This window comes from Corella eumyota, chromosome 1, assembly GCF_963082875.1.
Source record: "Corella eumyota chromosome 1, kaCorEumy4.1, whole genome shotgun sequence".
Taxonomy (NCBI): Eukaryota; Metazoa; Chordata; class Ascidiacea; order Phlebobranchia; family Corellidae; genus Corella; species Corella eumyota.
The window spans coordinates 14,253,879-14,270,058 of NC_137490.1; the positions used below are offsets into that span (position 1 = coordinate 14,253,879).

General features: G+C 28.8%; 6 protein-coding genes across 8 annotated transcripts; 2 read left to right on the top strand and 4 right to left on the bottom strand.

Moving 5' to 3' along the window:
- Window positions 1-119: 119 nt before the first annotated feature.
- LOC145744787 (uncharacterized) lies at window positions 120-1,550 on the bottom strand. Its single transcript, XM_082562735.1, has one exon. The coding sequence runs from the start codon at window positions 1,486-1,488 to the stop codon at window positions 649-651; it is 840 nt and encodes a 279-aa protein (XP_082418861.1). The 5' UTR covers window positions 1,489-1,550; the 3' UTR covers window positions 120-648.
- A 1,437-nt stretch (window positions 1,551-2,987) lies between these two features.
- Window positions 2,988-3,767, bottom strand: LOC145763841 (DNA repair protein XRCC2-like). The gene has a single exon (XM_082575381.1). It carries the CDS (start codon window positions 3,765-3,767, stop codon window positions 2,988-2,990), a length of 780 nt encoding a protein of 259 aa, XP_082431507.1.
- A 416-nt stretch (window positions 3,768-4,183) lies between these two features.
- On the top strand, window positions 4,184-6,384 carry LOC145744804 (MORN repeat-containing protein 3-like). Its single transcript, XM_082562756.1, has 6 exons — window positions 4,184-4,345; window positions 4,713-4,873; window positions 5,130-5,289; window positions 5,528-5,610; window positions 5,703-5,804; window positions 5,864-6,384. The coding sequence occupies exons 1-6, from the start codon at window positions 4,201-4,203 to the stop codon at window positions 5,930-5,932; spliced, it is 720 nt and encodes a 239-aa protein (XP_082418882.1). The 5' UTR covers window positions 4,184-4,200; the 3' UTR covers window positions 5,933-6,384.
- Window positions 6,163-10,202, bottom strand: LOC145744739 (calcium release-activated calcium channel protein 1-like). 3 transcript variants are annotated; one of them, XM_082562692.1, is made up of 8 exons: window positions 9,734-9,775; window positions 8,890-8,927; window positions 8,449-8,585; window positions 8,206-8,379; window positions 7,947-8,010; window positions 7,486-7,587; window positions 7,222-7,389; window positions 6,163-6,937 (listed from the first exon to the last, which is right to left on the bottom strand). In XM_082562692.1, exons 3-8 carry the CDS (start codon window positions 8,536-8,538, stop codon window positions 6,744-6,746), a joined length of 792 nt encoding a protein of 263 aa, XP_082418818.1. In that variant the 5' UTR covers window positions 8,539-8,585; window positions 8,890-8,927; window positions 9,734-9,775; the 3' UTR covers window positions 6,163-6,743. The 3 variants fall into 3 exon arrangements, with proteins under 3 accessions (XP_082418818.1, XP_082418802.1, XP_082418810.1); XM_082562676.1 differs by lacking the exon at window positions 8,890-8,927 and having other exon boundaries at window positions 9,734-10,202; XM_082562684.1 differs by lacking the exon at window positions 9,734-9,775 and having other exon boundaries at window positions 8,890-9,491.
- Window positions 10,203-12,339: 2,137 nt separating this feature from the next.
- Window positions 12,340-13,531, top strand: LOC145745009 (cyclin-dependent kinases regulatory subunit-like). The gene is made up of 3 exons (XM_082562996.1): window positions 12,340-12,520; window positions 12,614-12,741; window positions 13,018-13,531. The coding sequence occupies exons 1-3, from the start codon at window positions 12,462-12,464 to the stop codon at window positions 13,059-13,061; spliced, it is 231 nt and encodes a 76-aa protein (XP_082419122.1). The 5' UTR covers window positions 12,340-12,461; the 3' UTR covers window positions 13,062-13,531.
- LOC145744986 (transcription initiation factor TFIID subunit 10-like) lies at window positions 13,433-14,853 on the bottom strand. The gene is made up of 4 exons (XM_082562973.1): window positions 14,281-14,853; window positions 14,116-14,180; window positions 13,909-14,031; window positions 13,433-13,834 (listed from the first exon to the last, which is right to left on the bottom strand). The coding sequence occupies exons 1-4, from the start codon at window positions 14,386-14,388 to the stop codon at window positions 13,753-13,755; spliced, it is 378 nt and encodes a 125-aa protein (XP_082419099.1). The 5' UTR covers window positions 14,389-14,853; the 3' UTR covers window positions 13,433-13,752.
- Between the last annotated feature and the right edge of the window lie 1,327 nt (window positions 14,854-16,180).

Sequence of the window (16,180 nt, forward strand, 5' to 3'; positions counted from 1 at the left end):
TAAAACTCATTGCATAATAAACTAAGGAACTTTAAAAAAATAACTTAAAACAGTGTAAAACCATTTACGGCGTACTAAAAAATGTCTTTTCACAGTAAACTAAAAAATTAAGGCAGTAAAATACTAACAAAAAGCACAAAATAAACTTAAAATGTAACAAAAAAATGAAGTTCAGCATGTATCAGCAACATGATTTTCACATGATTTGATTTTGCAACATTAAATGAAACACATATTTTATTGAAGGAAAAACTTATTAAATTGCTTGCCAACTAATAAGCATAATTGATATAAGCTTATCAAATAAAAGTAAAAAAAACTATTTCCAAATTTTATTTACTAAAAAAATGTTTATGCATAATGCAAATCTGCATACCTTCAAGTTTAAAAACAAAAACTAAGATTTTTAAAATTTTAAACCAAATCCCATTTATAAAAACTGCGATACGGTGTTGGTATAAAAAGTCTAAAATTGTAAAATCGATTAAAATTATTGGCCATGATGTGTTCTACAAAATTATACAGTGAGCTACTAGTTTTAAAAATGGCTACTAAATAAAATTAAAAATAACTCAAAAAAACTTGCATTTTTAAAATAATTTGTCCGACGACTACTTGTTTTGTTTACACAACGCCAAGGCTGACAAGTTAGACTTTATTTTCTTTTTGGCAGTTGGGCTTTATGCACCAATAACCTGAATTAATTGTGGGTAACACAAACTGTGGAATGGTAGTATTTAGTGCTGGCATTGAAGAGTAGCATGGAGCTCCAAGAAGGGGGTGTGCGGAAGGTATTAGATGACATTTAGATTGATTAAACATTGAAGCTGGCTTAGGCAAGGGAAATAAATGGTTTTGCATTGCAGTTGATTGGTTGTAGGAATTAAACACTATGGGTCCCACAAAAAGAGGCATGTTGTTGATTGTGTTAGTACTATTACTTCTTGCTAACATTATACTTTTTGTTGGAAGTTTATCAGTTTTCATTGATAAATCACGAAGAGAGTGATTATTATGTTCAATAGGTTTATAGTATACCATGCCATTCAGAGACCTTTGCAGAACTTTTTGACCTCCGACATGTAAGATTTCTTTACCTTTATACTCATTTAATTTCTTTTTTCTCGGTTTAAATAGTGCTCGGTTGATGTTTATAGCTCGACCACAGACACAAAACTCACGACCCTGTGAGTATAAACTAAGAACTTTATCTGCAGATGCTATGTCTTTGAATGTTACAAATCCATAATTTTTGGTTGCATAGTTACTGCTAATAATATTTGTTTCAATTACTTCGCCAAACGGTCTAAATGCATTTGAGATATCTCTAGCTGTCGAGTTTTTGGGAAAATCGCCCACAAAAATACGATTTTGAATGTAATGACTTTTATAATCAATCGGTTGTGGAACATAACTTGTCGTTGAAATAGAAGTTACAGTTTGGTTTGTTTCATTCAAACAAAGTTCCTTTTTCTGTTCCACAGTCATATCCGCATTTATTTCCACCAGTCCACCGGTTCTATAGGACTAATGCAACACACAACTCCTAATATTACTACTACGAGAATAAACAATAGTTAAAATTATTAATTTAAATTTAAACGTTTATCTAATTTAAAAAGAAGGACAGTACATTTTAAAGCATATTGTCACTAACGACACGGGCACCGTTTATTTTTTATTATAACCTCATTACTTGCAGACTTTCGTCTTAAACGTCTGTACGTTAACTACGCACAGATGTAAGTTTAACAACCAATTTTTTTTGTTTAATGCGTTAATTACTGTACAGCTTTGCCCGTGAGTTTGGTAATTTTGCCCACCTTACAAGAACACGAACTTAAATTCAAAACGTAAAAAGTCAGGAAAAGTTATTCGGAAACTCAATACACAAAAATAAAAATGAAGGAATGGTAGGATACTTACTGAAAATGGTGAAACCATAAAATGGTAGCATTGTAAAATAAAATTGCTATTTTGTATAAAATGTAAATGCACTTAAAAGAGATAATTATTATTAATTTACAACTTTGTTAAAATAAAAAGTATCAGTCTTGAAGCGCTTTTACCGCATTGTAATTAATTATACGATTTATCTGGTTACATTTTATTTGTATTAAAAATATATTATTCCACTATCTGTTATGCTTAATATTATAGCATAAGCCTAATACATGCAAAGCTCTATTAAATAGAAATGATTGATTTGTTGTACCCTTACTTTATTTGTGAAACTTGCAGTATTACAACACCGAAAGGAAAATTTAAATATTTAGTATATACACATCCTAAAATGATAACTACGCTCTTGGGCACATGCTAAACATGTTTTTATCAAATTAATATTATTTAAACTAGTTTTGCGTATATCCATTTTATAGTAACTTCCATTTTATAATAACTCTGTTTCAAACAATCTTTTTGTTGCGAAACCTGTGCGCCTTTTATATGTACCATACAGCTTCTTCAACATTATTATCGATAAAAAAGCATTGCAACTGACACTAAAACGATTGAACTAGATCATGTTGTTAGTCTGAGTTGTTGTGTGTATCTAGCATAAATCAATACGAAATGAAAAAAACTGAAATATATCTGTGCTAATCCCGATTTTGTTCTGTTTACTGACCATCTGGCTCAAGTTCACTGCAGTTAATAATCTGTTGCGTTAGACGATCCACACCTAGTAGTACGTATTTAAAGGTGATTAAAACAGTTACAATAAGCAGGAGATTACTTTTTAAAATTACTTTAATTTAAATATTAATTCTTAACCCTTTGCTCTGAATACAAGGAGCTATGTTTAAACATAAAAGATGTAAAATGTTATAAAAACTAGTATAGTAAAATAAAGCTAAAAATGTGATAATCTTGAGATAAAAAAAAACAAATTAAATGTTTTTAATATTATACAACCAAAAGTTAATTAATTAATAACCAGAAAAAAAACAACTCTTATTATACATATTAACGTATTAACTAATAATTTATAAATAAGAGATAACACTGTTTTTAATACTAAATTTTGTTAAATGTTGTTTCGGAATAACACAGTTAACACAAAAAATCTGTTTATTGATGGAATCCTCAGGTTTTTGTTTAGTTAAAATAAACCTATGAGTTACAATGTTCTGCCATTGTCGACATAAAAAAGTTCGATAGATCAGTTCAGAATTCTCACCTTTAGATTTTGGATTGGTTAACTGTTGGGTGGAGGTAAAAATACACAATTTATATTTTTCTTTTAATGTTTCAAGTACTTGAACCAATCTTCTGAAATCTATCTCTCGTAGGTATTTACTTTCACCCCCTTTATTAATATCCATCCAATAAAAAGCAGAAATACTGTCCAAAATTATTAAGCCTATTGGTAATTTACTATTTGCTATTAATGGTTCAATTGAATGAAGTGTTATGGCTAATTCCTCAGTACTTGTACATCGAATTAAATACAAGTTTTTTAACCACTTTTTAATTTCTTCTTCACTTGCATTAGTACGTTGTTCTATTGCTGAAACAATGCTTAGTAAATCAAAATGTGAATCTAAATCAAAATAAATAACTCCTAAATCACATCCATTAAATGATTTAGGCAAAATACAATCAACCATCATTGATTGCAGCAAAAAGCTTTTTCCTGTGTTATGTTCACCAAAAAAATCCACGACATTTCCTTGCTGCAAAGAAGCTTGTTCCAGTTTCGAAAATATTTGTTTACCAATATTAGAAAATTTCATAAATGATGGCGTAGCTCTTAAATGTGCCATTGTTTAGTTACTAGTCTATAAAAAATACTTAACAAATTCAGTATAGCGTCGTTATAGTAAAAACGCAATTGTGTTTGTGTTGATCTTGATCTACAAAGATTTTACAGTTCTAACAACGCAGATGAATGACTATTATACACAACACATTTTTGTATTTGGCAGAACAAGTTCTAAAACTGGGAATTTCCCAAATAGTAAATAGTTACGATATTTTTATGTTAAAAGTACATTTGATATTATAATATGTTATGAAAAAAATATTAAAACTTATATTTAAAAATAAAATTCTTATTTGATTTCAACAATAGCATTGTATGGAAATTTCTTCATAACAAAAGGATCACCCGGTGTCGCCAGTAACAGTTTTTAAGTTTCTATAGAAACCAAATAATCAAATTTGTTCGTTTTGTTTACGTTATTGACGGCTATCGAAATGCCTCACGTAAAGAAAAATAAAACAACTGAACCATTATGGCACTCATGGGACTATAAAGCCCAAAAAAAGGGATTAAGAAATACCGTTTTTTCTGTTAATGGTGACGAATATACTGGCGAATGGCTTGACAACAAAAAACATGGTAAGAAAGTGTAAAAAAATCCCAAATTTTGTATAAGGTAATAATATAGATACATCATTTAATTTGGTAAGTGTTTTTTTTAAAAATGGTATAATAACTGTGTAATTGGTAAAAAAACTATAAAGTTTTAAATGCTTTAATTACTAATCCGCTAATTAAGATCTTGGTTAGCTGTTTGCAATTTGAGTTTATGTATAAGAAAGTGTTGATGTTATCCCATGATTCTGTGGTAATTTAAGGCAATAATTTAAGTCTCACCTCGAAGACTACCTCCCTACAGTAAATCATAAACTCAAAAAGTTGTGGAACCCAAAAGACTTACAGTTTCTGGTTTAAACATTAAAAAAGTTGGTTTAATTAAATACAGGTAAAGGCACGAAAAAGTGGAAAGAAACTGGTGGAATATATGATGGGGATTGGAAATATGGAAAAAGAAATGGTTTTGGAACATTAAGTTTTCCTGATAAAAGCATAAATGATCAATTTAAAAAACAATATTCGGGTGGTTGGAAAAATAATATGAAACATGTAATTAAAATATATATTTATATAGTAATTGTTTAATATACCGTATCCCTCTACATATATTTATATTCAGAATAGCTTATGCATTAATTATTGAATAAAATATAAAATAAGTCAATCCTTCAACTTTTTTAACTCATTATGCTATTTCTATTTAAATTTTTAAAACTAAATAAAGTCTATAGTTCTATGTAAGATTCAATACGCCTATACTAAACTGTAGCTATGCGATATTAAAATTTTTTAACTATTTTACTAGGGCTATGGAACCTTTTTCTATAGTGATAATGAATACTATGAGGGTGAATGGTATGCTGATGATAGAAGTGGTTGGGGAAGAATTTATTATGCAGATGGATCTGTTTATGAAGGAGAATGGCTAGATGATAAATGCAATGGAAGGGGAATGCTTAGATTGGGTAAGAAGATAATGTATGGTAATACATCTTGAGCTTTAAACAAGGTGTTTAAATTAACTATTTTCACTGCGGTATTTTAGGCACACTGGATTAGTTCTACTTACTTACGTATTTGCAAAGTACTTTATGTCAAAATGTTATTTTAAAAATAAACAGTTATAAAAACCCCCCAATTACTAAATTGCAACTTTTAACAAGTTAAACAAAAAAAATTGTAACATACTTTTATCACTTTTAGCAAATGAAAACCGGTACGAAGGAGAATGGAGAGAAGGAAAGAAAAATGGACATGGAAAGTTTTATTACCTTGATAGTGGCCAGGTAAGCTTACTGGATTATATAAATGAATGCGCAATTTTATGGACTATACTGTTTGTACAGTATTTTTGTATGTAATATTTATTTTTTGTAAGGTTTATGAAGGAGTTTGGGTGGATGATATTCCAAAATGTGGAAATATGATTGATTTTAGCAGGGAAAATGCTCCTGCTCCCACAGTTTATCCAATTCCAAAGGTAAGATTTCAGAATTTAATATGACTTTCAAGGTAAAACCATTTCTATTATGTTTAAAGGTGGAATTGGTTAATCCTGATGCAATTATATCTGAAGCTGAAGATTTGTTTTTAACCGAAGATGAATAAAAAAAATGCAATCACTTGACTTGAACACTGTGAACGTTAACTGTTTCGTGACATTCTGCCTAAAATGACAAGCTTTAAGTTTTATTTTACAGAATATAATATATATCTATCACAATTCAGTTTGTATTACACAAGTTGTTTAAATACTTTTGTATTTTGCAAAATACGTTTCAACTAAGCGCTGTCTAAAATTTGTCATTTTTTTAAATCAAGATTTTTTACAATAGATTTATGTTTTTATTACAAATGATTTAAAACATTTAAATGATTGCTAATATTGTAACATGTTTTGACTTTAGTTAACATAACAGGTATAATTAAAATAAATAAAACCAACTTTATTGCAAAAACTAATAACAGGTCACAAGTAATCAAATCTATGTAAGTAATATTGCACAGGAAATTTAAACACTTTTAACTTTGCTGAAATTCAAGTTATATATTTCTTAATAAACATAAATTATATAACGATATTAAAATAATTATATACAATTTAAGTAACTGACCTTTTGTAAAAATGTTGTAATTTACCCAGAGTAAAAGTATTTATAAACAGTGTCAGTTTTTTAAAATAGGTACCTTGTAAACAAAATTGTAAGAAAAGAAAATTAAAAAGTGTTTTTGAAGTTCAGTACAAAGTTCAACAACCAACTAACGTGGCAGGGGCAACTCAATCCTTTGTAACTACTCGAATAAACATACATTGCTACTAGTACTCGCCTATAAAAATATTTAAATTAGTAACATTTAATTTACAAATGGTGGTTCACTTTCTTTGGTGCTCGGATATTAAAGAAACAACCATAAAGTGTTATATAGGGTCCATCGAAAATTGTCCACTTAAGCTAGAAGCTCTGCTCGGATTGTTAATTATAATAGAAGGTCCGCTTTGGTTTGAAAAAGCTTGACTCTGGACGGAAACTCCTGAGTGAACCCGACTCACAGATTGGTGGTTGTTGTCAACAAACAGAGAGTTGGGATGCAAATGAGGAGAACCCTGCTCAGCTTTAAAAATTAAATTTGTATTAAATATGATAATAATAAATTGCAATCTTTTTAGTATCTTTTAAAGTATTTTTAACTATGTTACACATCCAGTTATTTATTTATACATAACCTGAATGTGAAAATTGACATCCCTAATTAAATCCATAAAAAAACTGTTTTATTTAAAGACATCCAAACAACATTTAACAAATTAAAAAAAAATCAATATACACTTTTCTTAAAACTGCGGGTTTGAAGGTGTGTGTCCAATTTTATTTGTAGAGCAATTATTAAAATAATACCTTCATCGTCCTTTATTATTCTATCTAGTTCCATAATTCCCTCCTCGAAGCGATTGTATCTGTGTTGGGCCAACTTTCTATAAAAGCGCACGGCAAAACCAGCAAACAATATACCTGCTGGAATTAATACTGCTGTTGCTATCCATGCCGGTAAATACTTTTGAGAATCTAAAAAATTTAATATAATAAAGAAAAAGAACTAGATCATTTTCGATATCACTGACAATATATTGTTACTTATTTAAAAAAATTGTTAAATTGTACCCTTCATGTCGTTAGTATTCGTGTTTTTAGACGAACCCAATGTGACAAATTTTAACCATATTAATAAGCCAATTTCGATCATAAACAAGACAAGTCCAACACCTAAAAAAACAAGTTTTACATTTAATAATTGAGAAGCTGTAAGTGTGTAAAAAAATCATTCCTTTTATTTCTAAGAACTTTCATTTTGTTTTTCTATTTGTTGAAAGGTTAAAAAACTTATTGTATTTCTGAAAAATGGACATAAAGCCAGCTTGTCAAAATATTTGATGTTTTCTTATACAATTCTAATAAAAATTTTAAGAAATGTTGGGGCTTAAAAATATTAATTTAAACTTTTAAAAAAATCTAAACTATATTTATAGGGGCTGTAAATAATATTGAAGTGCACATGTATAAAACGATTTAAATTTATATAGCAACGCAAACTGGTAACAGGAATTGAATAAACTATAACTTACCTGTTGATAAAACCCAAGCAATCTCAATATAAGTTCTCATTTTGTGATGCGGAGATTGAGATATCTATTTAAATAATTGTAACACAAGTTTCAAAAAGTTTAATGAGGTAAAAGTGTGTTAAATAAAATGTTGTAATAAATATAACAGGTAAAAACCCAATCAAACTTAACATAATGTACACAAATATTAAACATCTATTTTATCAAAAAAATTTTATTTTGTATTTATATACCATACATTAAGTTTTGGTGTACTTACAGCTTTTGCATTGTGTATATTTGATACAGCTTCAATATTAGGCAGCATACAGGTAGCTATCATTAATGCAAAAAGGTGAACGGCAACTAAACAGGTTGTGACAGTTGAGAACATAATTAACAGAATTGGGTCATAAATTGCTTCACGGTCGAGCTGAACTTCCACCATAGCAACCTAACCAACAAAAAAAACAAGTCAAATATATTTTACCTGTTAACATATACTGATGCTTTATTTACTTACCATAGCAAATCCAGCGATTAGTGCAGAGGTTCGGCTAACTGCCTTTAACTTTGCCCTACTCAAATAAAGTTGTTTCCATTGGGTTGTCATATTACTTTTATCCAAACGGTGATTTCGAAATCCACTGTATGAACTACCTACATAAAATAGACTAAAGTTAATTCTAGCGAAGATTTTATTGCAAGTTTGCAAGTGATTATGACTATTTCACAATTTGGTTTTAATTCATGCACGAAATAAAGTTATTCTTATTATGTAATTAGTAAGCAACCACATTACAAAAATTAATGAGTCATGTTTATTGTGTTCAAATCATTTACTATTACTAATTTTTTAAAATAAAAATGTAAAAGTATAAAAAAAATGTTAAGTTAAATTAAAATAAATTTTGATTTTACAACATTTATACAAAATTACATTATATTTATTTTATCAACTTACCACAACAATGAATAATGCACCATGCAATATGTGTAACTCTGCAATTTAAATACCACTTAAATTATCGTGACAACAACTTAAAACATGCATTAAAATCTGTAAACATGAAATAAAACAAATGACTTTGATAAACATCTTGACACCTATGTTTAGTGAATATAAGTTAGTCCAAAAGGAAGTACAGTGTGATCACCATTACTTAGGTGTAAACATGTTAGTTCATCATGCAAAATCATTTAACAAAGTCATGCTGTATAATAATTTGGGAGTTTTTTGTATACACACACGTAGATTAATTGAATTCAATTATAAAAAACAAAGCATGGTAGTCATGTTATAGAATATTGTTTAATTTAGAATTTGACTTGTTGACACATCTAAAATAGAAAACAAACAGCGAGTAAAAAAACAAATAAATTTTAAGTATGTGCACTGTGTAAGCGCACTAAAGCAATATGTTATTTCAAAATTATGTCAATAGTATCAAATGTCTTAAGAATGTCTAAGCCTAATCTATTTGCTATGCACTATTTGCAATAATATTAATGCCAGCTTTGCCTAATATGTGCAATATGTATGTTTTATACAGTGTCATCACTTAACATTTATATTCTTACTGCAATGCTAAAGATGTAATGGTCTTTACACAAAACTAAACTAGTACAGCCTAAATATAATTTATATTATATATTATATAAATTTTTTAAGCTTCTAAATAACAGTTACTTTAATTCAACTATTATAATCATGCTTTTTTTGAGCACAAGCTAATGGGTAAAAACATAACACAAATAACTTAAAACTTATTTAAATTTAAATGCTGTTAAAAATACTTAAAGCAAACCTCGTGAAGAAAAGCTGAAATGAGGTTGATATTCGTCAACTTTTGGTGTTAATTCCATTATTATATTAAATTTGTATCCTTTTTTTAAGTTATTTTATATTCAGGTTTTCAGCCATTAATAAAAAGATTTATATGAAGTAATGAAGTCTACAGCCTGATGACAGTCGGTTACACAAAATAAATATTGCAGTTTGATAATTTTGTTTGTTATGCAGTGTCAGAGTGTACACTGTACAGTTTAACCAGAACCTGTCTTCCCTTATGCTAAATTCTTATAATTCAAATACATAATAAAATCCTAGTAAATTTGTATTTACAAACTGATAAAAGGCTGATAAGAAGTAACTTTTAAAATAAAAAACAACAATATATGATTTTTGAAAATGTAAAGTAACATATCTATTTTTTTAATTAAAATATATTAATAATGACTGAATTTATTTTCTTTATTTGTGTTAAGTCACGACTTTGGTACAGAACTCCAGCAACAGCAACAGAATAGCTGTTTTTTTGACACACAGTGTCAAAAATAGCAACTGTGGTTGCAAGTTTTTTTGACACGTGTCATAATAATATGTCACTAGAAAAGACATAATTTTTTGTTACAAAATTTTAAAATAACACTGTTATGATGTTGACCAAAAATAAAACGATTTTTGTTCAAGTAAAGTTTTTAAAAAATGTATAGCCTATTTATTTAAAATTCTTGTATTTTTTGTATAAACTTTAAAAAAATAGTTTTCTTGTTCATAATTATTTAAAAGGATGTTACTAACGTCTTTATTATTCACAAGGACAACATGCAAATGTTAAGCAAACCAAAAACCTTAGAATTAATAAATTACACTTTTTTGTGTGGTCCTACTACGCATGAGGCCCTGAAGTTGGCTTATTATTATTTTATTAGGCCTAGGATGTCTATATGAGGCCCTGGGTGTTTTATATAAGGCTAGAGGTGTTAGAGGCCCAGAGATTTATATATGGTCTAGGTTGTTTTATAGAGACCTGGGGGGTTTATTTATGGCCTTGGGTGTTTATATAAGGCCTAGGTGTGTTAAATAAGTCCAGCATTATTTGTACATTGCCCAGGATGTTTATTCGAGACCTAGGGTGTTTTATGTAGGGCCAGGGAAGTTTATTTAGGATTCAAAATGTTTATATAAAACACAATCCTATGTGTACAAGGAGCTACTGTCTAAAAAACAATCGATGAGTATATGGTAAAGAGTATCTTATTTACTTTAATGAGTACAAGGATTGGTAGAAAGAAAAAAGATTTACAAGAAAAACCAACATTTTGTATTTATTAGGTGGCTAAAGATGGCTTTATAAATCTTAAAAAATGAGCCAGGGAAGCCATACAAATATGAAGCACAAAGATTCAGGATCTTAATACAGTATGAATAAACCATTGTTCAATATGTGGACTAGAATGGGGTCAGAAATAAAAACAAAAACATGCTTCACAGCACAACAAACTGAATAGGTTGAAAAAAACGTGTTTACCAAACTATTCTAAGACAAAGCCCAGTAGAACAATTATCCAATGTGTCAAAAATATTGTTTAATTGGCAAATTAGTTAAGCAAGTACTTTAAAATTACACATTGTACATAAAAATATGCTAAGGTTAGTTTAAAACAGATAAAGCTACCACGCTAAATTAATTTCGTAACTCTGGCAATACGTGGCTAAAAGGGAACATAAAATAAATCAAGCAACAAAATATGCGGTGATAAATTCACCCGGTTGAATAACTTTTAATAATTTTATTAATTACTTTTAATAATTTTATCAATTTAAATTAGAAGTGTTATTAACGCAACACGTATGTTGTATTTAAACTTATTTTTCTTATGCAACTTTAAGCAATTTTATTCAATTATTTGACAACATAACTAGTCACGTGATCTGCTTACCCAATAAAAAATGTTTCACCGCCAGTACCAGCACGTTTAAAAATGAGAAGATATTCTAAATATGGGTTGACGTATTTTTATATATTTATATGTTCTATAATATAAAGAAAAGGTTTGTTTTTTATATATTTAATACCTAATGATTTTATGTCGGTAAACGGTAATGCAGATTAATAAAATAAGCGGAAACTATCTGTACCGTCGGCGTCAGACCTTCTGGAACAATAATTAAATATAAAATATAAGAACGTAAATTTCTTTTAATACCATACATTTTTTTCAATGTAGCTTAAACAATAATTACGTTTTAGTAAAATGCCTTCTTTTAGTAGTTAAAAAGGAGAAAACTTCTGTCATTTGTACAAAATATTATTTAATAACAAAAGCTGAAAAGTTTAAATTACAACCAAACAATTAATTTAGACAAGATTGGCATACACCAGTCTGCCAGTTGGTGATATAACTGACCAAATATTTACCTAAAAATCAAAGCAATAAAAAAAATATATTCCGACATTATATTTTAATTTATGCTGTTATGTGTGGTTTCTATTTTTGTTAATATAAAAAATAATTGAGCATGGTCAGATGTTTAAAAATGGTAAAATTGTGTAACAATTAGTTTAAACCTAATCTACTTTTGTATATACATTTTAAATATATTTCGGATTCAGAGTAATAATTAAGAACCTTTTTTTGTAGTTGTTTTGTTAAGTTTAAAATTTTAGTTTGCTTCAAACTATACATTCTGTCTGTCTGTGATCTTAAAAACATTTTATTCTTTAAAACATTTAAACCACCACTGTCAAGATGTCCAACAATGACATATATTATTCCGACAAATATACTGATGAAAAATATGAATACAGGTTAGAAACATGTTTTGAATATATTTTCAATTTTGTTTTTTTAAAGTGGCAATCATTTAAATGTCACATGTTATCTAATTTATTTTACTTTAGACATGTTATGCTACCAAGGGACTTAAGCAAATTAGTTCCTAAATCTCATTTGATGTCAGAAGCTGAATGGAGAAGTATCGGTGTGCAGCAAAGTCAGGGATGGATTCACTACATGAAACATGATCCTGGTTAGTTTTAAACCAAAAATTGCATTAATTTTTTATTTAAAGGGGTTCCTCCAAAAAGGCTGTGTAAAATGTGTGTAGTAAAGGCAGACTGAACTGGGTAAGGTAAATTTGCAAGTTACATAGATGCAGATATTGCACCATTGTACAGTAGTACTTGATACTACATTAAAAGTTAAACCTTAAATATTATTTTGCATTTAGAATACTTAATTTAAATTAAACAACAATTTGTTAAATGATTTCTGTAGTAATTAGAAATATTTTTTTTAATCATAGAGCCACATATTCTGTTGTTCAGAAGGGAAGTGAAAAAATGTTAAAAATTGGATTGTGCCAACACAAGGTGTTTGCCTTTTTTGTTAAAGTTGACAATTAAATATAATCTCTGTTCCTTTTTTTCATTTCAGTTCTTGCATTGTTTTTCTAATATAACCTTAAAATAGTATGATTTTCATTTTAAGAGCCATTTAATTTAATTATCATAAATAGCTTATCCTTCAATGAATGTGAACTAAATTTCCATTAAAAAGTAAAGCCAACTACAAACTTAATATAAACTGCCGAAGATAAATTGCTTATCGCATTGTCACCATCTTACAAAATTATGTCTATAAGTGCCTAGGAAACGTTTGTTCACTGTTAGCAAAAAACACTATTTTACATTCTTTTGTTTATTCTTTATTGACACTTTTCTTTCTTTCTGTGTTACACTGGACACACTTGTAAAAAACATGTGTTTCATTTATTCATGTGCTTTTTTCATTAGTGCAGTGAAATAAATTTAAAAACAAACAAATCTGTTTTTGAATAACAAAGAAAAAGGTATTTTAGAAAAAAAACAAAGAATAAGATTATCCTGGAATAATTTCGCCCTGCATATACCCAAGACAATTAGGAATCAGTCTTACATGATTCAACAAAGCAATAATAAATTCTGTGCATTTCAGCAGATGGGCTAATTTTATAGCCAAGCCAATCCAGACAGTTGCAGAGTTTAAAAATATTACAATTTTATGTATAATAAATTGGCTTCTTTACTTTAATTCCACGCTCTGCCAAAACTGGTGCTAGATCATCCATTGTTAGTAATAATCTGCAATGTAGATTTAAACATTTTTAGCATAATATAAGTATGTTATTTAGAATACTATTTAAGGAAAAATATACTTTTTATCTTTTGATTTACTAGATCTTGAGTTTTGGCTAGATCCCTTCATTTTACTTGTTTGCAGAGCATCATTAAGAATGTCAGATATGAACTTTTGTGCTGAGATTGAAATAAGTCTAACTCTGTATAAAAAAAATTTTTATTTGTAATTTACATGTTTCACAATGTAGTTTAACTATTAAAACAGCTTATATAAAAGTCATTACATTCTTGTATCATCTGTATTGACACCAGCTTTATTGAGAAAATGTTCTGCAACTCCATCAGGTATCTAAATAATAAACACTGTAACTAAAACTTCTTTAGTTAAAGAATAGGCTACATATATATAGATGAGCATTTTAATGGAAAATGGGTGTAAATCTACTTACTGTTGGTGTATAAGATTCCAATTGTTGAAGTATATCGGTTAGTTGTGAATCATTTAATTGCAAACCAGACTCATCTTCACTTGGTATTTCACTTTTAACACCATTCATAATTAGATTATAATTAACTATAAACCAAAAATTCAAATTATTACCATTTAAAGTTTAATCGAATCCCAGATTAAACAAACAAACAACTTAACACCCACTGCAACCTGAACATTCCCCTAAGCACCAATTAATCATATATGCAAGAAAGCGATCATCTTAAAAAACATAAGCTCAAGAGAAAAACATAGGACCTCATATAAAATTGTCTAAAAGGTAGTAAGGGGCCAGAAGGTTTGCCTATATTAACATATACCTAAATTAAATATTTTAAACACAATTCTTGACAAAATTTAGAGCGAAATTTAATAATATATATTGACTAAATTATGTCCATAAATATGTTTTTAACGGTTTTAAATATTTAATCTATACTTCAAAACCGAATGTTTAATTTATAATTCAGCATCGTGTACTAGTCAGAACACTCGCTGCACTACAAAAGATCGTGGGTTCAATCCCCACTGCTCTTGATGTAGCACCCTTGAGTAAGGGCAAGGCGCTACAAATGGTCAGACGGTAGGAACTCCTGCTGAGCCAAAACTAAATCACCAGCTCAATTATTAGGCAATTATAATTAATAATATTCCAAACTGGCAAAGGGGCTGCTTGAGACTGGGCCGGGGTTACAGTTATTACTCTATGTTTGGGTCGTAAACCTTCCCACATCGACAGATCGAGGATAAAGTTATATAAAAAAAGTTAGGCAATGAAGGAAAGTAAGTTTTCGTTGTTTCGTATGCAGAAAAATGCCTATCTAAGCAATATCTAAGCAATATTTATATCCCTATCAGCTGACCACTTAAACAGTATACTTGTAACAACTTAAATTAGTAATTTTTTGTTTGAAGTAACTGTACGTCAAACAAAAAAGTAAGTTAGCCTTACTTAGTTAAAGTTTATTAGTTTTTATGGAGTCATTGTTTGGCAAGGACTTTTACATTTCTTTCCTAGGTAAAAAAATATAAATTTATGTTAAACGCTGTATGCCTAATGTTTGTATGATAATTATTTGTAATTTAATTTAAAAATTTCTTTTACAAAAAAAGTTTTTAGTTTATTTGTTACGTCGTTTTATATTATAGAACAACGTAAGTGAATTGTTACGCAACAGTGACCATTGCTCTATTTGCTGAGTTGGGTTAAAGTGTTACCCAATCCTAACAATACTTCAAAATTAAAATGTAAAAATACGAGTTCTGTTATTATTTACGATACCTTAAATTTTTTAATCATACTATAACGTACAAACATTTAAAAAATCATTAACGGTTTGTTTAACTTATAGAATTAGAAATTTTAAATAAATATTTAACGAGCTAGAACAATTAAGGACTCATTTTAATTTTTTTTTTTAATTTTTGGAAACAACTTTATTACTACATTGGGCCAGTCTGGAAAGTACGGCACAGTGCACGCACGAGATTTTTTTTATTAAAAAAAATGCACGTCTGGAATTATCGTTTTGCACGCCTGTTTTTTTTTAAAAAATGTGCACGCGCAGTACTGACGCCTAAAACACGCTAACATAAATCACGCGTGCACGCCTAGACCGGAAATTTTGGTACGCGTGCACGCGCGGTCACGCATTTTTTTACGCTTGCACGCACGAGATCTCGTCGAAAACTGCCCTACTTTCCAGACTGGACAATGGGGAACAACTTTATAACTACAATGTAATTAATGTTTGCATGATTGGCTTGGCAGAAACCAGTATGTTCTTATTAGGTTAGGGCCACACTACAAAGTTTTTGATTAACAGACTAAAGGGAGGTAGGATCAAACATGATTTTTT